Source organism: Pleurodeles waltl, chromosome 5 (genome assembly GCF_031143425.1).
Source record: "Pleurodeles waltl isolate 20211129_DDA chromosome 5, aPleWal1.hap1.20221129, whole genome shotgun sequence".
NCBI lineage: Eukaryota > Metazoa > Chordata > Amphibia > Caudata > Salamandridae > Pleurodeles > Pleurodeles waltl.
Genome location: NC_090444.1, coordinates 995,247,395 through 995,270,458, shown reverse-complemented (window position 1 = coordinate 995,270,458; position 23,064 = coordinate 995,247,395). Strand labels below are relative to the sequence as shown.

The following is a 23,064-nucleotide window of genomic DNA, read 5'->3' as shown; positions in this document are numbered from 1 at the left end:
TCTTTCATTCCTTATTTGGAGGAGCACAAAGGAACACGCCATGGGATGTTGAGGCTTGGATGACCACACTCTCAGGAGTGGGGTGTTGGGTGAAGAAAGTCGGGTTGATAGGCGCAGGCCTATGGCGGCGAGTTATTGTCCTATTAACAGTAGCCCCTGTGGTGGGTTTGGACACGATCCCCAGAAGGACATGCGTGATGGCCTCACTGAAGGGCAAAAGGAGTTCTGATGTGGAAGCCCTCTTACCGAATTTGTCCCCCTAAGAATAAGGGTCAGGATCCATCTAGGGACCAAAGTCCAAGCCGAAGTCGGAATCAGCATCGAGCAACACCGCTCTGGCTACATGTCAGGATCGACATGCCCAAGGCGACGTCAGGAACATGAAGTGCAGAGCCGTCGTCGGGGAAGATCGCAAGAGTATGACTGATACTGGTCCGAGTATGGAAGCGGATCCCTTAAAGCCCCTCAGAGCTGAGGCAGAAACCTCCACAGCAGAACCCGAAGGGGCATCTTCCAACCCCACAGAGCCTGAAGGCTCCCCGACAGGGTTGGACTACCCAAAAATGAGGCACATGGCCTTGTAAAATTCCTTTAGTTGGGCACGGGTGGCTCCAGCTTGGGAAAGAGCAGAGCCAACCCAGAAACTTGAAAAAGAGCAGAGCTGACCCAATAACAGGTTCCGAAGACAGAGGCCTAGAGTGAGGACGCTCCTTCTCCCACATCATGTCGTCTGACCGATGGGGAAAAGTCAAAGAACTCTTGTGCTTCTTTGATTTGTTTTTATGCATACCTGAACGACCAAATGATTTTTTTTTTTTTATAAAGATTTTTATTTTATTTTGAAGAACAAAAAAGAAATACACAACGAAAATACATTATAGCAATACCTAAAAAAAGAAAAAATACAAATATCAATACCATAGCACCCTCTTCACGATGTAGCATCTGCCATCTCTGTCTCATTCGTCCTGTGGGACCCGGGGACCTGGTAGGCCCACGGCCTCCATGCGGTCTGAAATAAGTTTTAGTTTTTAAGGATTCTGGAGATTTTGGTCCAGTCTTTATGACATTAGAATAGGTGGCTGACCCCTATTGATACCATGTCCGAGGGAGATCAGTTTGCTCTCTACCTTTCGTGGCCTATGTTCGGTCCCTCCCACACACAGAGCAAGGATTTCAGCTGTTACTGCCCCATGGACCTTGGGTGACTTTTACTTCGGGGGTGTATGGAGCTTCCTGCCATCTTAATTTATTCAATCAGCCAACAGACCCACCCAACTCCCCCATATTCTATTGTATTTTTCAGGACAACCTCTTGCTTCGTACACCAGTCTTTCGCATCCTGCGCACCAATCCACTCCTCGTCTCCATTTGTTAAGGGTCGGCGCTTTTACGGCCTTCCATTCCGACATAATGTCCCTTTTTGCCACCAAGCAGGCCACTCCCAGGAATGTACGACTCGATCTATTTAGTCCTATCTCACCCAATGCCCCCAGTAAAAGTGGTGTCGGGGATACCTCCACCGTAGACTGCAGTACTTCGGAAACCTCCTCTATAACCGCCCTCCAATATGACTCTATAACTGGGTAGGCCCAGACCATGTGGAAGAAATCAGCTCCTGGCTGAGAGCACCGGGGGCACTCGTCTGTGGGCCGAAGACTCGCCCGGTGGAGCCTCTTAGGGGTAAGGTAAGCTGCGTGTAGGTAGAGGGTCTGTAGCAATTGAAACCGTGTGGATATGGCCAGTGTTCGGGGAGCCATTAGTGCCTCTCTCCAGTCTAAATCCTCCATGGGACCCACCCAGCCCTCCCATTTCCGGCAAAGTTCCTCGAGGGGAGGGGATGTGTTAGTGAGGATGGAGCGGTATATTTGGGAGGTTCCTCCTTTGTTTAGGTGTCCCATCATAATCTTAGCTTCCAGCGGGCTATACTCTGGGATGCTGTCTCCTGCTCGTACGTGTACCCGTAGAGCATCTCTGAGCTGTAGATATTTGTGAAACTGGGTGTTGTGTAGAGAGTATGTTTTCTGAAGCTCCTCATAGGGTCGAATGTGCGAGTTGCCCCAGATGTCGCCGAGCGTAGTTATCCCAATATTGTCCCACTTCCGAAAGCCCTCCAGCGTGGAGACTTCCTTTAGCCATTTCCCCTGCCAGAGAGGTGTCTGAAGAGTTAGGCGATCCCACCACCCCGTGGCTCTCTGTGCTGCGCGCCATCCCGTGAAGACCAGCTTGGTCACCTCTGGGGTGGATTGTGGAATCACGCCTCCATACAGGGCATTGAAAACCCCGTTGTAACCCATCTCCTGAAGTTCCAGTCTGTACGCGGGGTCGGTCCAACCCCCTGTTAGCCAGTCGTTAATCACCAGTAGGCGCATGGCTAGGTAGTAAAAATGAATGTTGGACATCCCCAGTCCCCCTTCATAGACGTTTCTTTGACACGTGGCTAGAGCTAGTTTGGGGCGCGAGCCGTGCCACAGGAATTGGCGTGCCATAGTCTCGACTTCGTTGAACCATTTCCGAGGGATTAGGTGCGGGAAGTTTTGTAGTTGGTATAGGAATCTGGGGAGTACCATCATTTTGTATAGAGCTATTCTCCCCAGCGTGTTGAGTGGTAAATTCCGCCAGCGTTGAAGATCTTTCCTGAAGTTTTTAAGGAGCGGTGTGATATTCAGTTCCCAAGCTAGCTCAGGGAGCAGAGCTATGTGAACGCCCAGATATTTAAAACTATTGCGGCGGATTGGGATGTTTTCCTGCCAGTTTACATAGTCTCTCGAGGGGTGTAGTGGGATCAGTAAGGATTTGCTAGAGTTTAGGGTAAGCCCCGAGGCTTGTGAGAAGAGCTCTAGGAGTTCTAGGACCCGCGGGCCGCTCATTGCCGGGTTGGAGAGGTAAAGGAGGAGGTCGTCAGCGTACAGTGCCACCCTGTCCTCCGGTCCCGCAGGCCATGCCCAGCCTGTTATTAGTGGGTCTTCTCTCAGCAATTTTGCCAGAGGCTCAATTGCCAGGGCGAAGAGTAACGGTGATAGGGGGCAACCCTGGCGGGTCCCGCGACGGATCTGTAATGGATCGGATGTCACCCCGTTCACCTGAATACGAGCTGTCGGGTTGGAGTAAAGCAGTTTTACTCGGTTTCGGAATTTGGGTCCAAAACCGTTTTTCTTTAAAACGTGTTCTAAGTACGTCCAATCCACAGTGTCAAAGGCTTTTTCAAAGTCTATTAGTAGGAGGTCAAGAGGGGACCTGGACAAGGTGCCACGGCGAGCTAGGGCATTATGCAACCTTCTAATGCAATGTCTGGTGCTACGTGAGGGCATGAAGCTGCACTGGTCTGGATGTATCAGCGAGGGGAGCACTTCCCTCAGCCTGGTAGCCAGTAATGTTGAGAGCACTTTAATCTCCGCGTTTAGCAGGGAGATGGGTCTATAGGCTGAGCGGTGGGGCGCTGGCGGGCAGGTCTTCGGAATCACCACTATTGTAGCTTGGTCTATTCCTATGGGAAAACGTCCTATTTCTGCTGCTTCGCTAAACATGTTGAGTAGATGGGGACATAAAATGTCCCCGCATCTGTTATAGAGCTTGGATGGAAAGCCATCCGGCCCAGGAGTTTTGCCTGATGCTAGCCCGGACATGGCCGTTGATATTTCGGCCAGGGTTATGGGTTCCTCCAGGATCTCCTTGGTTGCCTGTGGGATTCCAGGGAGCATTATGTCATCTAGAAGGGGAGATTCCCTTTCAATTTGCGGGCGGGGGCGCTCAGCGTATAGTTGGGCGTAGTATGAAGCGAAGCTCATAGCAATTTCCCGAGGGGTCTTCGCTATTGAGCCTGCCTCGTCCACGACCTCTGGGATAACTCTGTCGGCCAGTGGCCATGAGGCCAACCAATGCAGGAGTTTGCCATTTTTATCGCCCCATCCATACACGCGAGCCGCCGATGCCCTACATGTGTGCTTTGCGGCCTCAAACACCAGCTGTCTTATTTCTTCTCTAATCACTGTTAAACGCCTCAAAGCAGATGCTGATGCCACGGTAGTTTCAGACTGCTCCAGGGCTAGGGCTCTGGCTTCGAGGGTTGTCACCTGTAAGTCTCGTGCCCGTTTGCGGGCGCGCACACGGTACTTGGCATAGCCTCTAAGTGTGGCTTTACATGCCGCCCAGACTGTGCCCGGGGATTGTACGGATCCCAGATTTTGCTCAAAGTACTGGGTGAGGTGGTCCCTTAATTCGAGAGTGAAGTCGTTATTCTGTAGGTACCATGCATTCATACGCCACATGGGAAGTTGATTTGGGGCTATGTCTCCTATCCGGATTCGGACTGGAGAGTGATCCGAGACTCCCCGAGGTAATATCTCAGCGCCAGTGACTCTAGGGACGTCCAGGGCGGGCATGAGCACAAGATCAATTTTTGCCTGAGAGTGGTGAACCGCTGAAGTGTGTGTGTATTGTCGTGTTTTGGGGTGCCATGTCCTCCATACCTCACACAGGGCTAGGCTTGTTATCCAACCATTTAATTTGGTTGCTCTCCCTACTCGGGTAGATGAAATAGGTCCGGATACGTCTACTTTAGGATTCAGGACTGAATTAAAGTCCCCTCCAAAGAGTGTGAGTCCCTGTGGGAGGCCTATAATCATCCGGCGGAGAGTTGATAAGAAGGTGTCGAAGCCAGCTGGGGGAGCGTAGACACATACGAAATTTATCGGTGACCCGTTTGGTATACCGGTCACTGCTACAAATCTACCCTGTGGGTCTGACTGCGTGGCTGTAACCACTATGGGCAGTGAGCGATGGAATAAGATGGCCACCCCCCTGGAACCTCTCGAGAAACCCGCGTGGAAAGCTTTGTCAAACCCTCCCTGTGCTAGGATAGGGCACTTGGTTCCCAATAGGTGGGTCTCCTGTAAGAGGACCACTGAAGGGGCATACCTGCGCAGGGTGTTGAACACTGCAGATCTTTTGATTTTATCTAGGAGGCCATTAACGTTCCATGAGAGAATCTGTGTCAGTGCGGGGACCGTGTGTGCCATGATTGCGTTACGGGAATTCGGGGACCTGACCAGGGGTCCAGAGATAGGCACCTCGAATGGAAGGGATCTATGCAGCGGGTGTATGTATTGCTATAGTAACTTATCACAACCGTTTCACTAAGCCCTAACATGAGCTTTAAACTCCCCAACTCCCCCCCACCCCATACTTCTACCTTTGAAGCATCTGTCGCCCTAATGCCCAACGGGGGCAACACAGCCATGTAGACTGCCATCGAGTGGAGTGGTGGACCCCTCCTGTATGTCGGATCAGTTGCAGTTGATTAATGAAAAACCCCTACCCGTAATAAAGTTGTTGGGGTGCTCGGCGTAATGCTGTCGTGGGTGTGCATTGCATCAATCACGTGAGCGCCATCTAGTTCCGCTGGTGTGGCCCATTGCAGAAGGAGCTCAGTACATGTAGGGCCAGTGTCAACCAAGTTCGGGAGATTGGCTTAAACGGTCCACTCATTGCTCTTCTTTCGAGGTCTGGTCTCCAGGGTGTACCATTGGTCCCTCCCCCGGTGTGGGGACCAGGTTCGGATAGTTATCCTCGATTGTTTGGGCATTAGAGTTCTTCAGCCTCCCTTTCCTGAATCTGGTGCGCTTCCGACCTCTCCGCATGATCGCTTGCGTGCCCGGGTGTGTCACCCGGGGGGTTCCAGACGAATCAATTGGACCCCTTCGGTTTCCGATACCCTCCTCCGTCAGCCAGTCCCACGCCTCCTCAGGTGACTCGAAGAAGTGCGCCTTGACGGCAAGGATTACTTTCAGGCGAGCTGGGAAGAGGAACATGTAGGAGAGCTGCATCGCTCTCAGTTTTTGTTTCACCTGCTCATACGATCGGCGTTTGGTTTGGACTTCTCGAGTGTAGTCTGGGAAGACCAACATTTTCTGATTGTCCCAGAGGAGGTTAGGGGAGCGCCTGGCTTCTCTGAGGATCGCATCACGGTCTTTAAAATTGAAAAAGCGCGCTATCATGGGTCTTCGGGGGCCGCGGGGCCAGGGCTCTATGCGCTCTTTCAATCGCGAACCAAGGTGAAAGAGAGTTCTCCGGCATCCAGGATTTAATCCAGTTCTCTAGAAACTCAGTAGCTTTGCCATCCTCCGCGCCCTCCGGGACGCCCACAAAGCGTAGGTTGTTGCGTCTGGAGCGGTTCTCTGCGTCTTCTGCTCTGCGGTGGAGCTCGCCGGTCCGAGTCTGTAACTGAGCCACCTTGGTTCTAAGGTCAGCCAAGTCGTCCTCTGTCTGTGAGACACGGTTCTCCACCTCCGTAATACGGCCCACTGCATTCCTGAGATCTTGTCTTACGAGGCCCATCTCTTCCCTCACCTCTCCAATCTTGGTTTCCACTGCCTGTTGCGAAGTCTGAATTGCGAGGAGGATAGTACTGACCCCGTCTGCAGTCTGTTAATTAAGTGGAGCATCACCTCCGGTTCGGGGGACCGTTGGCGTGGTAAATTGGTCGATCCTCTGCTGGGATGGCTGCGCCTGCCTGGCGGCTCTAACCTTACCCATGCTGTCCGAAGGGCCAAGGAAGTGCAGATATGATCTAGAGGGAGCAGTGCGTATCCATGACAAGGGCCGCGTGTCTCTTGTCCGGGTGGGTCTGACCTGGGGTGGCCACCTCGGGGAGGGGGTTCCAGCCAGGGGCCGAGCAGAGGACGGCAACAAGGTCTTTCACTGGGTCCGCAGGAGGGGGTGGGGTCACCTGTCCCCCTCGTGGTGTGTCCCAGGATTCGGTCAGTAGGGAAAGGGACTCACCCCTCTACAGGTCCGGAGCCATGGAAGCGTCTAAATTGTCGGAATCTTCCGGGGCAGCAGTCCAATTGTTATCTTGGCGCCCTCATGGCATGCCCATGGCTTTCGGTGCCCCCATAGGCACGGGACAGCGTTGACCCAGGGTAGTTCTAAGGCCAACTTCCTCCGGGGCCCGAGTCTCCGCAGACCCCAGGCGATGGGGAGCCACTGGCCCCACTGTGTTCCCCACGGAGTTGTTATTGTGCCAGTTCGGTCTCACCCTTCGGTGGGCTGATTTCCCCCCGGGTGCAGGTTTCGGGACTTCGGTTTGTGGGTCCACGTGGGTCAGGGCCCTCGTCGTGTTTATTCGTCACCCCTGCTTCCAATCGCTCCTCCACTCTCGTTCCTGCGCCGGAGCAGGTGCATTTTCGGAGCTTCGCAGTTTGCGGGGCGGAGCCGGTGGATGGTCTTCTGACATCCCCGGTTCGCTGTTAAAGTCCAGCAGGCCCCGGGTTCCGGATTGCAGGCCCAGTCTTCCACCACTTAGTGGTGCGCAGTATTGTCTCCCGGGGCTCCAAGGGCGCGGATCTCCAGTGCGCGTCCCTTTATGCCTCCTACCTTCTGAGGTCGCGCTGCCCGAGTCAGTGCACCGGTGTTCGGGCTCCCGGTGTCTGGTCCGCTGAACCACGGGGCCTGTCTGCCTCGGAGACGCCCAATCTCGGTGCCGCCGACCGCACGTGCGGTAGTCCGCCAGGCCCCCCTCTCGGGCGCGCTGGATGGTGTGGCGCCCCCATGCGCGGCTCCGGGAGCCTCGGGCATGGTCTGGTTCCCGGGCCGGCGTCGCTCCCCGAAGGCTCCAGGCACTCCCGAGCTTTGGATTTTTGAGCTCCCGGAGTCAGGGGGCCACCAAGACACCCCTCGGGTCCCGGTTGGGACAAAGCAGGATCGAGTATGGCAGTGGATTTGGGCGGATGACGGAGGGGTCCGGAGCACTCTTAGAGTGCGACCGCCATCTTGACGCGCGTGGCCACGCCCTCTGAACGACCAAATGATTTGGAGTGGGGTGAGGAGGAGTGCTGATGGCTCCGCGTGCAGTCTTGGGACCTTCCTCTCGACCTGATGCGATACAGAGCAGGACTCCAGGCCGCGAGCAACTTTAGGGACCACTATCTCAAAGCCTTTGAATTCATGGACCAGCAGTCGGAGCATAACTTTGGGTTGTGGTGGTGCTCCAAGCACCTCAAACACACTAGATGCTAATCTGTCACCAACATCATGTGGTGGCAGAAGTCGCAGGGCATGAAGCTGATCTTATGAGATGACATCTCGACACACCAGAAGTTAAAAAAGTTCAACAAAAAGTTGAAGGCCAGTCAAAAAGCGACTGTAAGGGTAGCTCTCTCCGGTTCTGCGCATAGGTTGGCGTGGAAAGAAAAGAACTGACGTCTGCGTGTTGAGAAGGCGACTATATAGACCCACAAGGTTATATCTGGCATCCACGACACCAACGACAGACACGGAGTCGACCAATGCCACATAACAGCATGCAAGGGTATTGCTCGAAGAAAAATCTCCGGATCCAGACTGACGCCTGGGGCAAATTCTAAGATAAGGACTCTGCAACTAGAAGTCTCTACCAAATACCAATTTGCAGCCAGTAAATGCACAGTTACAGAAGAGCACTGTGTCAATTGATAACTGATTTGGTAATTAGACATTTTATTGACACAGTTCCAATTCCTGCCTTATTCTACTTCCTTCATAAGAAGAGTTTCTTTGCTTTTTCCCTGATCTGTAAGCCTATTGTGCCCTATCTTCTTTGGACCCATTCACTACTGATTCAGTGTGGTCATCTTTGTGAGGTTGCTTCTGACTGAGACTACTCTCAACCACTTATGCAAGTTTCCCATCATTAACAAGAGTGAATGTTAACCATTTCTCTAAAGTTGCTGTTTGGGATACAAATCATGAACAGCAATGCATTCTGGATCAAGTGGTTTATACCATAAGGAATTCAAGGTGATTGTTTTCCTAGTTTTGTACAGTTTCTATGTCATCAGTGCTATTTTTTCACTCTCAGTAGAAAGATACTTCTTTCTGTCCATTCAGCTATATTAGTGAGCAGTGTTCCCTTAAGGAGAGAGAAAAGCTGTGCTTTCAGAGGCATTTTCAATGGTACGTCTGTCTCCAACTAAGCAATGGTTAAATAATTGGGTAAGATTTGAAAGGTTAGGATTTCTCTTTCGCTAATCAGCAGGTTTCCAGAATATTCACAGTTCCTTTGGGAGGTAGGAAGTTTCAGTGACTTGTTTCCCATTTAGATTGATTTTAGCAACTTGTTTTTTCACGTAGATTATGAGGCCGGTTGTTGCTCATTTGACAAATCAAAGTAGAACAACAACACTCTTTTTGGGTCCAGCTGGTGGAGTCACTCCTCTTCCTTGGAGAGATGTAAAGAGCAAAGAAGGTGGGCAGTGTGACAATTTGCCCCAAATGAAATAGGGGTCCTCACCTTTTGGAAAAAAGAGGCATGGGTGCAAAGCACCACTTTGTCAGGAAACACTGTGAGATTTGGAGGCTTGGATGACAAAGCCTGCAACTCATTCACCCTCCACGCAGATGTTGTGGCCACAAGAAAGGCTTTTTTGATGGTGAGCAGCCTGAGGGGACAATTATGAAGTGGCTCAAATCGAGCACACATCACAAATGTAAGAACCAGATTCAGGTCCCACTGAGGCATAATGAAGAGCCAAGGCAGAAACATATGTACAAGCATTTAAGAAACATAGGCCCTCATTCCGACCCTGGCGGTCTAAAACCGCCAGGGCCGCGGGCAACGGAAGCACCGCCAACAGGCTGGCGGTGCTTCAGTGCCCATTCTGACCGCGGCGGATTTCCCCTGGCTGGCTGAACCTCCATGGCGGCGCCGCAAGCAGCGCCGCCATGGGGATTCCGACCCCCTTCCCGCCAGCCTGTTTCTGGTGGTTTTGACCGCCAGGAACAGGATGGCGGGAACGGGTGTCGTGGGGCCCCTGGGGGCCCCTGCATTGCCCATGCCACTGGCATGGGCAGTGCAGGGGCCCCATAACAGGGCCCCAGCATGATTTTCACTGTCTGCATAGCAGACAGTGAAAATCGCGACGGGTGCAACTGCACCCGTCGCACCCCTACAACACCGCCGGCTCCATTCGGAGCCGGCCTCTGTGTTGCAGGGCCTTTCCCGCTGGGCCGGCGGGCGCTCCCTTGGCGGGCGCCCGCCTGCCCAGCGGGAAAGTCAGAATGGCCTCCGCGGTCTTCTGACCGCGGAGCGGCCATTTGGCGGTTCCCGCCCGGGTCAGAATGACCCCCATAGTCACAATAGGGGACTTAAATAAAGAGGGTTGTTCAGGCCGCCGCAGAAAAGTGGATAGAGCAGACAGATAGTCCTTAAGAGTGCCAAGAGCAGAGCCCTGCTGAGCAAGATACAGAATGAAAACAAGAACATTAGAGAGAGAGAAGCAGAAAAAGGACCTATAGACTTCTCTGTAAAATATTTTACAAAGTTTTGCTTACGACAGGCGTATACTGTTTTGGTGGAGAAACGCCTGGTTGCCAGAATAACATTACAGATTTTAGCAGGAAGGTTGAAAGTTGTCAACTGCTACCGCTCAATCTCCACACATGAAGGCTTAGTGTTGATAGGTTAGAGTGGAGGATCCTCCCCTGCTGCTGTGACAGGAGATCCTCTCGAAATGGCAGCTTCATCGGAGGATTGATGCTCATTTTCAGAAACTCTCAATAACAGACTCTCCTTGCTCAGTCTGGAGCCATTCTTGATTTGTTTTAGAACATTGGGCAGAAATGGAATGGGCAGAAAGGAGTATAGGGGGCCTGAACTCCACTCATGATGAAAAGCGTTGCACAGGGATTGCTGTTTTGGAAACTCCAACGTTTGATACTGCTGACATTATGCGTTCTCTTTGCAGGCAAACAGATTTAACCAAGGCTCTCCCCACTGCTAAGAGAAACCTTGCACGACCTCCAAATGAAGACACCACTCATGATCTGCTAGGCATCGAAGGCTGAGTTTGCCTGCCCTGGCGTTCAAAGACCATATCAGGTGTTGAACAACCAGGATTAATTCCTGCTGTTCAAGCCATGCCCAGAGATGCAGGGCCTCTTGACAAAGGGTCCATGACCCCACCAAGCCCTGCTTGTTGCAGTACCACATGGCAGTGGTCTTGTCCGTGAATACCTGCACTACCTTCCCTTTGACAGAGGGAAGAAATAATTTCAGTACTAGCCAGATCACATGGAGCTCCAGCAAGTTGATACGGAGTCTGGATTCCGCCGGAGACCAAAGTCCTCTGATCTTCACCTCTCCCAGATAGCCACATCATCCCAGGAGTGATGCATCTGTCGCTACGGTGAGGTCTGGCTGGGGAAGTGAGAGGAATCTGCCTTTGACCCATTCACGGTTCATAATTAACCACTGCAGGTCCTTTGCAGTTGCCTCCGAAATCCTGACCATGTCAGAGAGATTGTTCTGATGCTGCACCCACTGGAACTTCACGTCCCACTGCACAGTCCGCATATGCCATCTGGCATGATTCACCAGCAGGATGCAGGGGTCCATGAAGCCCAGCAGCTTCAGATTCAGTCCCACCGAAACACAGGACAGAGGCTGAAACATCGGCATCACAGCCTGAATATCCTGGACTCGCTGCTCAGGAGGATAATCCCGAAACTGCACTGTGTCCAGAACAGCTCTGCGAGGGAGTCAGGTGTGACTTCAACATGTTTATTATGAACCCTAGGGAATGCAGGATGTTCGCCGTAGTCTGGAGGTGGAAGACAACAGCCTGGAGCGAGCCCACTTTCAACAGCCAGCCATAGAGGTAGGGGAAGACTGAAACCCCTAACCTGCGCAGACCATCACCAGGAGCTTGGTGAGCACCCGAGGGGCAGAGGTAAGGCAAAAGGGGAGCATGGTGAACAGAAGGTGCTCATGGCCCACCTTGAACCGCAGATAATGATTGTGGGCAGGCAAGATGGGAATGTGGAAACATGCATTCGGCAAGTCCAGTGCTACCAGCCAGTCTCTTTGGTCTAGGGCAGACAGGACCTGAGCCAAAGTGAGCATCTTGATTTTCTCCTTCTTGAGGAAGAGATTGACAGTCTGTAAGTCTAGGAGCGGGTGAAGGCCCTTGTTCTTTTTAGGTATCAGAAAGTTGCGTGAATAACAACCACTACCTACTCCTGACAATGGAACCCTTTCCATGGCTCCCTTGGCCAAGACAACCATTGCTCTCTCAGAGCAAAATTATGTGATCCTCTCCAGCCGTTCATGTGTCAGTGGTATTGGGAGAGGAAAGGACTGTAAAGGCTGGGCGCAGCCTTTCTGGATGATATGCAGAACCCACGCATCCGATATAATGGACTGCCAGTGGACGAGATAATGCTGAATTCTACCTCCAACTGGACAACCATGGTCCTGCAGAACCAAACTAGAAGGGCTTGGAGGGTGTTGGTGGCAGATGATTTCTGGCTTCCAGATCCTCTAATTCAGAAGGCATTGTGCCCACATCTTCGCATGGCTTGAGGAGCTTGCACAGGATGGTGGTTGGCATAGGGCTGGTGCAGTGGTATACCCCTTCTGTAGTTACAAAAGGGGTGAGAGACATACATTGAATGAGGGGGTTGCCGAGAGTCCCAAGTACTTGGCCGTAGCTTGAGAGTCCTTAAAGTGCTCCAGCACAGAGTCTCCCTTCTCGCCAAACAAGTGAGTCCTGTTGAAGGGCATGTCCATAAGATTTGCCTGGACATCCCCCGAAAAGCCAGAATCTCTCAGTCAGGTGTGGCGTCATGAAGCCACCATCGATGAAACCGCTCTAGCCAGCAAGTCAGTCATATCCAGGTCACACATAATGGTGAAATTTGCTGCGTCCCTCCTGTCTTTCACTGCTTTGGAGAGAACGGTCCTCCGGACCTGTGGCAGCACTTGCACAACCCTATCCCACAAGGTGTGCGAGAAACAGCCAAAAAAGCATGAGGTGTTCAACCTCAATGCCAGGCTGGTGGAAGAATACATCTTCCCAAGTTGGTCCAGCCTCTTGGATTCCCTGTCTGGGGGGAGTGGAAGGGGACACACCATGGGAAGTTGAGGCTTGGACTACCAAGCTCTCAGGGGTGGGATGTTGGCTGAGGAAACTAGGGTCATCCAGTGCAGGGGCATGGCGGCGGGCAATGTCCTCTTTACAGGAGCCCCTGTGCTGGGCCTGGGCCAGGTTCCCAGCAAGCCGTTAGTAAGTGCCTCATTAAAAGGCAAAAGGGTTTCAGAAGTGGAAACCCCAGGCTGAAACACTTTTGTCAAGAGGTTAGTCCTTGACAGCCACTGAGTGAAGTTTGAGGTCAAGGACCTCCACTGCCCCACGCACCACCACTGCATATGAAACTCCCTCCTCTGTAGCTACAGCAGGGTGGGGAGAGCAAGCCAGAATCTGGAGATGTGTCCAGTCCACTGGACTCTCCTAGTTCCTCATACCAGTCCAATGATTGCTCTTACTGGTGCTCTAAAGGGTACAGTGACCCCTCCTACTCATCTCTCATGCCTGGCTGTTGAAAATAATGCTCAGGCAAGGATCTGGTACCCATGGGCACTGTTGGTGCCGGAATTGGCGTTGTGAGATGCCGCTCTGGCTCTGGAAGGTTGGAAATCAGAATGGAGCTCTTGATGGCAGTGAACGCCGGCGTCGCAAAGAGCATCAGTGTCTGAATGGCTTTGTGTGTATACTACCGGTGCCGATCCGGATCCAGGTTCAGATACATGAGCCCACATCCGAGCTGAGGCCAAAGCCGTTGGCAAAGAACCTGATGGGATCTCCTCCAACCCTGCAGGGCCCAAAAGGATTCCGGAGGGGGGTGCAGAGTCTGACCTGGCAAGGATTCAGTGGAACCTTGCCTAGAACACTTGATGCATCGGCCGACAAACGAGGTGAAGTCGAAGTCTGCTTGACTTCTTCTTCTTCTTCTTCTTGTGCCTCTTCCCTGCGACCGTCCCGAGCACCTCAAGTGGGAGGAGGAGGACTTGGGCCTCCTTGGGAGGTCCCACAACCTTCTCCTCTACCAGGACCGTGACCTCCGAGGAGTCGCGCTCGATGGCCTTGATTGCTGGGCTGCAAGGAGCTTCATGTACCGATCTCTTAAAGCCTTAGGCACCACGCCATGCAGACCAAGCACAACCGAATCATGGTTGCACTCGAAACATCATAGGCAGACAGGATGAGGGTCCGTAACTGACATTGTGCGGCGATAGGTGCCAAATGGCTTGAATCCTACCTTTGTGGGTGACATCCTCAACACACTTTCAAAAATACTTGACAAAATGCCCCAAAAAAAACCTCTCTGGATAGGCACTAACTGGCGCAGAAAGAAAAGAACTGACGCCTGCACGCCTGGATGGCTCCTATATAAGTGACTGCGACATTCCATACAGCGCCAACGATGCCACACGGAACCGAACAAAGCCACTCGATGGCGCTCACTAGGTTATGAAGTCACCAGACAGCGCGTTTAGGGGTACTGCTCAAGCAGAAGTTTCTGGGTCCAGTCTGACACTTGGGAAATTCAAAGGTAAGGAATCTGCAGCTAGAAGTCTCTATCAGATTGACAGGTTTACACATGTCTTTGATTACAGGTCCATATGTGGTGTAACAAACAATTTTTGGGTTAGACTTCCATATCTCAGAGACATTCCTTGAGCTTCTGCCATACTGGGAGGGCCTCCTGAAGTATGAGGTCATCCCTGCATTGCAGTGGCTTACTGAACATCCCTGAGGTCCATTACATTACAGGGCTCAGCAAGACTTGAAAGGTTGTGTTTTAAGAAAAGGATGTTGGTATGAAAGTGTTTTGCCATTGTAGAGTGAACTGAGTGGGTAGTTTGTTTGTTGGTGGTTAGACATTTTGGAGTCTTGGAATGGCTTCACAATTTCTGATACCCACCTTGATGTGATTTTGAAATTAGATGTAAGCATGTGAGATGAGGTGCCCAGAAGGAGGAAGAGAATGTAGAAGGATGGTAGTCAAAGGTGCAGGAGATATTACATATAAATCACTTCAAACTCTTAGTAGGTGCATTTGTAGAAAAGGGTTTAGGTACCTGATCTGTTATGGTAAAATGGAAAATGTTTTATCAGTTCAATATGCAAACAGATTAGAAGGCACAAGATCAATGAAGTTGACAGATCTGATAAATGAGTTCTGGCATTATTGTCTGAACAATAACATTTCAGCGAGAGCAGAATATATTTCTTTTTTTACATTGGATCAGCTCATAACTGAGTCTCGGGCAGTGGTTGTGTCTAGACTAGAGTTTGACAATACAATTCTGGTGGACGTACCGCAATCCAGGCTCAACACGTAGAAACTAAACTTTCACACCAATGCAAGTATAGACTTCTCTTAAAAATATGACCACATTTCCCACATCCTCACTGCTCTACATTAACTTCCTTCAGAGGCACATTTTAAGTTCTGACTGGAATATATCACATACAAGGCTCTGCAGTTTAACACACCCCTCTTACCTTAAAGAGCTACTTAATATCTTTGAGGACAAACAACGCACATGAAGGAAAGATACAGTCTTTCCAGAAAGCCCTTGGATTAGACCATTCCATGCCCATCACCAATCATTTTCTAGGTCTGCCACTGCAATAATAACTCTTCCAAGTCTGAATAGAAACCTGCTATCTTTGAACCACCACTTAAAGATTCCTTTGTATCAAATATATCTCCCAAATATGCAGCTCACTAAACAATGCACATCACTGTTTATGTTAAGGGTTGTTGACTGCACTGAAGGTAGATGATTTCTCTCATGCTACTTGTAACAGTTGTTAAGTGTACAGTGGTAATGTGTTCTGGCATGAAGGGTGCTTTAAAACAAAATAGTGGAGCTAATAAATAATGAATTATCCTTGTCTGATGAATTCTAGGGTGAATGAAAGCCAAGACGCCTAAGTGAATAGAAGCTGGATCCAAACATGTTTAAGGGGATAGATCAATTATTGGGTGATTCATGGTAGATCAAGCTGCAAGAATGTTAACGCTCAGGTGCCATGATTTTACAGCTGGGAAGCATACTTGGAGGCAATGGCTTTGGATACATTTCTCTGACTGTGGCCAGGGATGCAGGTTTCATCTTCCCCTTTTTAATGATTCAATGAGTGAGGAAAAGGCTGGGGGATTCCATTATTGGACACTTATGGAACAACTTTTCAATTTTACCAAGGACTGCTTTAAGAACAAAAGCCATTTTTTAAATATCTCGGTTTAGGAAAGGCATACAAAACCTTTCTGACAGTCTGACATTTATCAAAGGTCTCATTCATTCGAGAACACAGAATTCTAGTAAATATGTCACATGGTTGGTTTCTAGAAACCTTACTCATCTTAACCTGTGGCTGGGTTGCATCCAAACTGTATCTGTCATCCTCTTACCTTCTGTGGTAACTGTAATTATATTTCTGCAGCCCAGCAAGAATGTGTGACTGACATCTATCTGTGGAACAAAATGCCCCTCTGTGCAGCTGCAAAATGGAGCATTTCTTGCAGGAAAAGAGGGGGAGATTAATTATAGGAACATCCAAACATAGTTATATAGGAATATAAGGGCAACAGAGAAAAAAGAAGGCACTGACCGCCAAGCCAGCACAGAGGAACGACAGCAGCTAGCTGTAGGAATAGTATATGTGTATTAAAACAGGACCTTGATGGGAGTAACTAGATCTAAAATCAGTCTGGTTGGTTTCTTTCTGGTTGGAAGACTAAGTTACTGTTATTTAATGAGAAGTGTTACAGAGCTCCAGTACTGTAAGTGATATTCTATCATCTTAGAAATTTTGCAGAACAGTGCCTTGCATACCAGATTTACCCTCAGTCAGAGGAATGTCTACAAAAGAAGGGGAGGGCTTACTAGGGGAATTTATTAGGAATCAGTTAAGCACTCTTAACCAACCACTGCTGAGGCACTACAGTTGCTTTTGTTTCTCGCGACCAAGCATCCAGAACACCGATGGATTTTGGAGAAGACAAGTAGAAAGCGGAGCCAGTTGCTGCCTCCCAGGTACAGGAAAAAAGCACTGGATCCTGAACACTCTTAAACAAAACCATGGCAAGTGCTACTCAAGGGTCAGACTAGCTGCCTCCTGTAGACTTAAGGAGAAAAAGAACAAGAAGAGAGAAGTAGGTAGCTCCATGGGAAATAGTATTCGTGCTTCGGCCTTGGCTGAATACAATAGCTGAGCCTGTCTTCCTCTACTACTAATACTCAAGGTCTGGGGGCGTTTGAGTGTACCAGCCTGCAAGGCAACTGATTATGCCCCTGCCTTACCCATCTCATGTGAGGCAGACAATCAAGTTGCTGTTTTTTTCATTTTTGTACAAGAAAGTCTCTTCTGTGGCAACTTAACCTTGAGTTTTAACTTCCAATTGTTTCTTGTAGGTGCATTTTGAATTTAAGAACATGTCTCCCAATTCCGTTATCTGATTTTCTTCTTGTTTTACTTTTACAATTTTTCTTCGTTTCACTTGATTGGTTTAAAGATGTTACTGCTTCATTTCTTGACTTTGATGTTGCTTTGATGTTGCTTAAATACTTTACTCACATTTTTTATGAAAGCCTGTTGCTTTCGCGCCATGACTACCAGAAGAAAGATAAGAATTTTTTTATGAAATTGAAAGACAGTGGATTACTAACTTTGTGAGAGTTCATATCTTTCTCCTCACAACTAATACTCCACGTTGTCAAATAATGGACATATTAGCAACCTTGTCGTATTTTTTTGGCTGTTTAGTAGAGTTTCACATGTTCATGCAGTGTATAAATCCAGTAGCCGTTTTTTTCTGAACACCCTGAAAAGAGGTTCTTAACGGTTGAGTGGCTGAGATGAGATGAAATGTGCTTGTCTAAGATAATGCTTGCCTTAGTTATAGAATTTAAAGAAATTACACTTTACGCTGATGTGATTGGCTGCGTAACTGGATTTTTGTGTTAAGGGTAACTGTCATTAGAAGAAATCAAGCACTGGATTGTAGTTAAAGGATGTCTCATTTTTAGGTTGAGCATAGCTGCTTTTCCGATGTGTTGGAATGTACCTGGGCTTTTAACCACACCCACCTCAAGCCCATCAGTGGCACTTGTTCGTGGGCTTGCCCTTCAAAAATCCTTTGATGACAATGGTAAAAGGTTTCGGTTTGTCCCTCATTGGGGAGGTTTTGTTACCGCCTTGGCCATCGCCCCTATTACATGGCTAGTTGTATTTTTGCTGATAAGTTTAACTGCGAGCAAACTTCTTTTTCCTTTTGTGTGTCTCTTCACACTGGTGCTAGTGGCAGCCGTAGCGCTGTGAATCAGTTCGCTCATGCAAAACTTGTATTTTTCATTTTCAATTTATGTTGCAAGAAAAGTTCAGTTAGGAGTTTACAACGCTAATAGCTCTCACTCGAGCAATTGTGAGACCCATTGCATTGCAAATGCTTGTTTATGGTTGGTGCACAGATGCCATCATGTAATCACAGATTTTGAAACAGGTTTTGATTGTTGATGGACCCTTATTATCTTTCAATGCCTTATTGTTCAAGTTTGTTTGTCCATAATAGGTATAGCGAAGAAATTGTGGAATGTTGCAGGACTCACAGTTTCCAGGTTTGATAATTGTGCTTTACTGCTTCAATTTGAAGGGCAAGTATCAAAGTAATGCATAGTAAACATTTCCATGTTTTAAATTAAATGTGATTTTATACTCCCTTCATAAAGAAAATTATTAGTGGATAGAAAGTATCCCAACTAGAAATTATACTAATATGGTCCTAGATAAGAATAATATTTTTGCAATGTATTTTATGTGTCAGATCGTGGAAAGACATTTTGCAGCAGGGCCTGATTAAAGGAAGCATGTGGTTGTTCGGGTTATTTGATGTAAACCCCAACACTGCTCATTTGCTAACAGTCATTCATTATCAATCACACTTTTGACACAAATTCTGTTAGAAGGGACATCAACTGAAAAAAGCTTAAAGAACTCAAACAAGACTATTTGTCTGAGAAGCACTCTGAGTTGTGTGTATGTGCCACGCTGGATCTACATGCACGTTAAAAGTATGTCTGTCTATACCTGCTTCCTTTGTCCCAGTTACAGTTGGAGGTTGCTCAGATTCAATTTGATCATTTAGTCCTGCTGCACTTGGAGGCCACTCAGTCTTGATGTGATCCTGTACCCCAGCTGTCGATGACGGCTTCTCTGTTTCAGTTTGATCCTTTGGTGAAACACTGGACATGTACTTGTTGATAAACTGCAAGCGTGCTTGTTCTGCCTATGAAACATGCATTTAAATAGAATGTGTTAGCAATCTCATGAACAGAAAATACTATAAGGAGAAAATACAGTTCTTTAACAGTTCAAATATTCAAAATGCCAGTCGTTCGCTTGTTTCCACCTCAGCACAAAGCCCTTATGCTAGGAACAAAGTACTTGATTTACAAAAATAGTAAGTCACAAACCATTCACAAACTGACTTGCGATTGAAAACAGGGTATTGTTGATGTACGAATAATTGCTAATGGTAAATTTCCTAAAACTGCACATCAAATAATTAGAAATCTCTTATTTTTGTGATAGAAAATACCAAATTGCTAATTGAGATTACAAAATAGCAAATTGTCATTTTTGTTTTGCAAATAGGACATTTGTCAAAACACATTATTGTGCAAAATATCATCAATTGGAAGTCCGTGGTAACCAGGTGCCAAGTAAAACAAGTATTTTCAATGCAACGGGTCTTGCATTTGCTCGAGTTAGAGCTATTAGCGTTGTAATCTCCTAACCGGACTTTTCGTGTCACACAAAAGGAGAAAAAAAATGCAGCGCAATTGTGCTGCGTGGAAAATAGACAGATAAAGTAGTCCGGAAATCATGCTGAAAACATCGAGCCTCGTATGTTCTTAGTAGTTTACTGGTGCTGTGTAGGTGGGCTAAACACCGGAAAAGGCATGACGTATGCATGCCTTTAACAAATGAAAGCAAGCAGATTTTAAAAGGCAAGCCCACGAACCAATGAAAGTGACTGATGTGACAAGGGCGTGTTTGGAAGCCCAAAGAGAGATTACAGCATGGGACGGAGCGATTTGCGCTCGCCCATAATAAGGAAGGTCAAAATGCATTGTTATCTTTCACGATCGCTCCAATCTGTGTTGCAGTGAGGAGAATGTGGCTTCGTGTAACCCAATAGAAGAGGAGAGATGGAATGTTCAGACAAAGGAGCTCTCTATTTGACCAAACAGATGAGATTTTTGTTACGTATGGGTTTAGCAAATATGTAATTCTTCGTTAAATTAATAAATTGGACTGTGTACCATGCAGGCCTACACAACACAGTGGAACAATTCCTACCTACACTCAGGTTCTGTGTACCTTACACCTTTTAGCATCTGGAAGCTACCATCAAACAGTTACAGTTACAGGAGGGATCTCCCAGACTGCCTCATGCAAGGTTTTTAGGATTTTTCTTGATGTAATGTTGGCAAGAATTAATTCTTATATTGCATTTCCAAATATGCTTGCTGAGTTGGAAACCTACAAATATCTAAGCCTTTGCTACAGTCCATTTTCCACAAGTGATACGATGTGTAGACAATAGACAATTTCTAATTTGTGACATCGAACATGTATCACAATAGATGGAATAACCATTCATTCAATATACAAGCAGTGTGCAATGTCACATGACCACAGACTCAGTTGCTTGATAACTAGGGAGTTCTTGTGACTCTTATACAGTTAGACACTTTCGACTATATGACCGACTATCAAGGGGAGCACTTGGAGACGGATGGTTGTTGGGTAGATAATATTTTAATATAACCATTGTGCTAAATTTTGGATCTTTATAATATTTCTTAAATGCGTTTGTTAAATTGCAGGTGACAGTGCCTATGCATTACAATTAAGAACAACAATTTCATACTTTAATCTCAGAACACTTAGACAAAAGAGGTACAATGCTGCTCATAAAGAAACAAGTAGTGTCATAGAGTGGACATTTGGCTTAGTCAAAGGCAGATGTCGATGTCTGCACAAAAGTAGAGATCCCCTGGAATATGATCCAGCAATGTTTTGTAAACCGTACCCACGTGGACAATATGAATAATTTAGTCATCCGAAGAAGACTTCCAATGAACCCTGCAAGCGAAGACATTATGCTGCAAGAGCTGCAGAGGGATGTGCATGCACGTCATCGACAATTTCTTTTAAGATACACATCACATACATAATCTCAAAGAAGGAGCAAACAAAATGTATAGACTAGTAAACAATTTATTTTCTGTTTATTCACTAATTACTTTGAATATGAATAGTTTAATTCTGAATAGATTAATCCAGGATTGGAAAACTATTGTTGTTACAAAATAATAACATGTCTTTGTTTACCCTTAAGAAAATACTCAAATTATCTGCATTTCTGTTTGTTGATCAGTAGCTGTCTTTTTGATGAATGTGATGTGGCCTTGTCTTTTCTGTCTCCACTCTGGCAGATATACTACTCACTCTTCAGCCTCCCTCAATTTCTCCTTGCTGCCATAATTACTGAATTAGAAGTGTTGGTTATTCGGGCTAGGCTCCTTGCTACATCACCACTGTGGTTGACTAGCTCTACCTGCATGTTAGCAGTTCTCCAACACATAGATTAAATGTCTGCAGCCAACCTTTCAACAGAACATCCTAATGTTTCAAGGCACTTGTTCATGTAGCTCTCTGTTGGCATCTGTGTGCTCCAGTCTTCAGCCATTTGTGTGGATTCATTATGTATAGCAATTTATAGTAATTACTTACAGCCAGACCTAAGGGCTGCATTACAATCAGAAATTGTTCAGTCTAATGTTGGTACCCCTCTGCTCAATTCAGAGACAGACCTCTGCTGCTTTCTTTGAATTTTTAACATTGATTGTCCCAATACATGAGTTTGTGCTTGAGTAGGGGAGGTTTCCTCCCCTTACGTAATGCTCGGTCTTACAATAGGCCTCAAAACCCATCTTTCTCTTTTTAAGAAAGAAACTGTTGGTTTTGGATGATGCTGAGAAACTGCAGAGGGCACAATACTTGAAGACTGTCCTCCAAATGCAGGGGTGGTATTTGGCCTATTGGGTGCCCTGCCTCTGTATGAATGGTAACATCTTTATCAGTAGTTTCAGCTTTTGAGTGATAGGAGGAATCACTCACATCCTTTGTTTCTAGTGGGAGTGTATGAGTAGGTTGAGCTGCAGTAGGTCAAAACATAGTGAAAATATTCCTAAAATGTTTGAGTTTATAATACTTTAAGTGTGTTAATTTAAACAGTTTTGGCTATTAATAAAAAAGAGCTAAATGTAAATATTATACATAGCATTTACAATATATTTTAAATAGCTCACCAAGTTCAAAACGCAAAAACAACACCTTTTTATACAAGACTTGGAGTTATGCACATGGCCTAATTACCCACAATGATTTGTACTGATCACTATGAACTGAAATGGATACATTAATATATGAATGTTTCAATTTTTCACCAATGTTGACTACTGTGTAAATAAACATCATAATATTACAATCTCCAGGCCCATTCAGTTTGTAACACTTATTATACCTATTTATCATTAATATACAGTGATATAAGTACATTCTTATGAACTGACTTGTAGCTTGATGTGTCAATACTGGATACGCCAGAGATGGATTCAGGCTGGTAGGTGGTCTCTATCATTTTTCCAAAGAGGTAGTCAGTGGTTCTGTACTTGGTTCCCAACCTCTACCTGCAGCCTCCTGTCTTCTTGATGCTACCTTCTCTTTGGAGCGGAGGCACAGGTCATACCACCACTTTTTAATTTTTTTCAGCAGACCTTTTGGTGACATCTACAGCATTTATACTTTGATAAATCCTGGTCCAAATGTGTTTTTGTTGCCTCTGCAACAGACATGAAGGCCCATATTTATACTTTTTGACGCAAAACTGCGCTAACGCAGTTTTGCGCCAAAAAAATGAGCGCCCTGCTAACGCCATTCTGAAGCGCCATGCGGGCGCCGTATTTATTGAATGGCGTTAGCCGGCGTTAGCCGACCGGCGCTGCCAGGTGTGCGTGAAAAAAAACAACGTACACCAGGCAGCGCCGGCGTAGGGAAAAATGGCGTTTGGGCGTCCCAAAATGGGGCAAGTCAGGCTGAGGCAAAAAAATCGTCTTAACCCGATTTGCGCCATTTTTTTTGGGCGCCCAGACACCATTAACATGAC

General features: G+C 47.4%; 1 protein-coding gene across 2 annotated transcripts in view; it reads right to left on the bottom strand.

The window, feature by feature from the left end:
* Positions 1 to 23,064, bottom strand: part of ADGB (androglobin) — an 871,677-nt gene that overhangs the window by 93,657 nt on the left and 754,956 nt on the right. For both annotated transcript variants that reach the window (XM_069235154.1, XM_069235155.1), the window contains exon 32: positions 18,915 to 19,113. In XM_069235154.1, the coding sequence (XP_069091255.1) occupies positions 18,915 to 19,113 (199 nt within the window). The remainder of the gene's footprint in view (positions 1 to 18,914; positions 19,114 to 23,064) is intronic.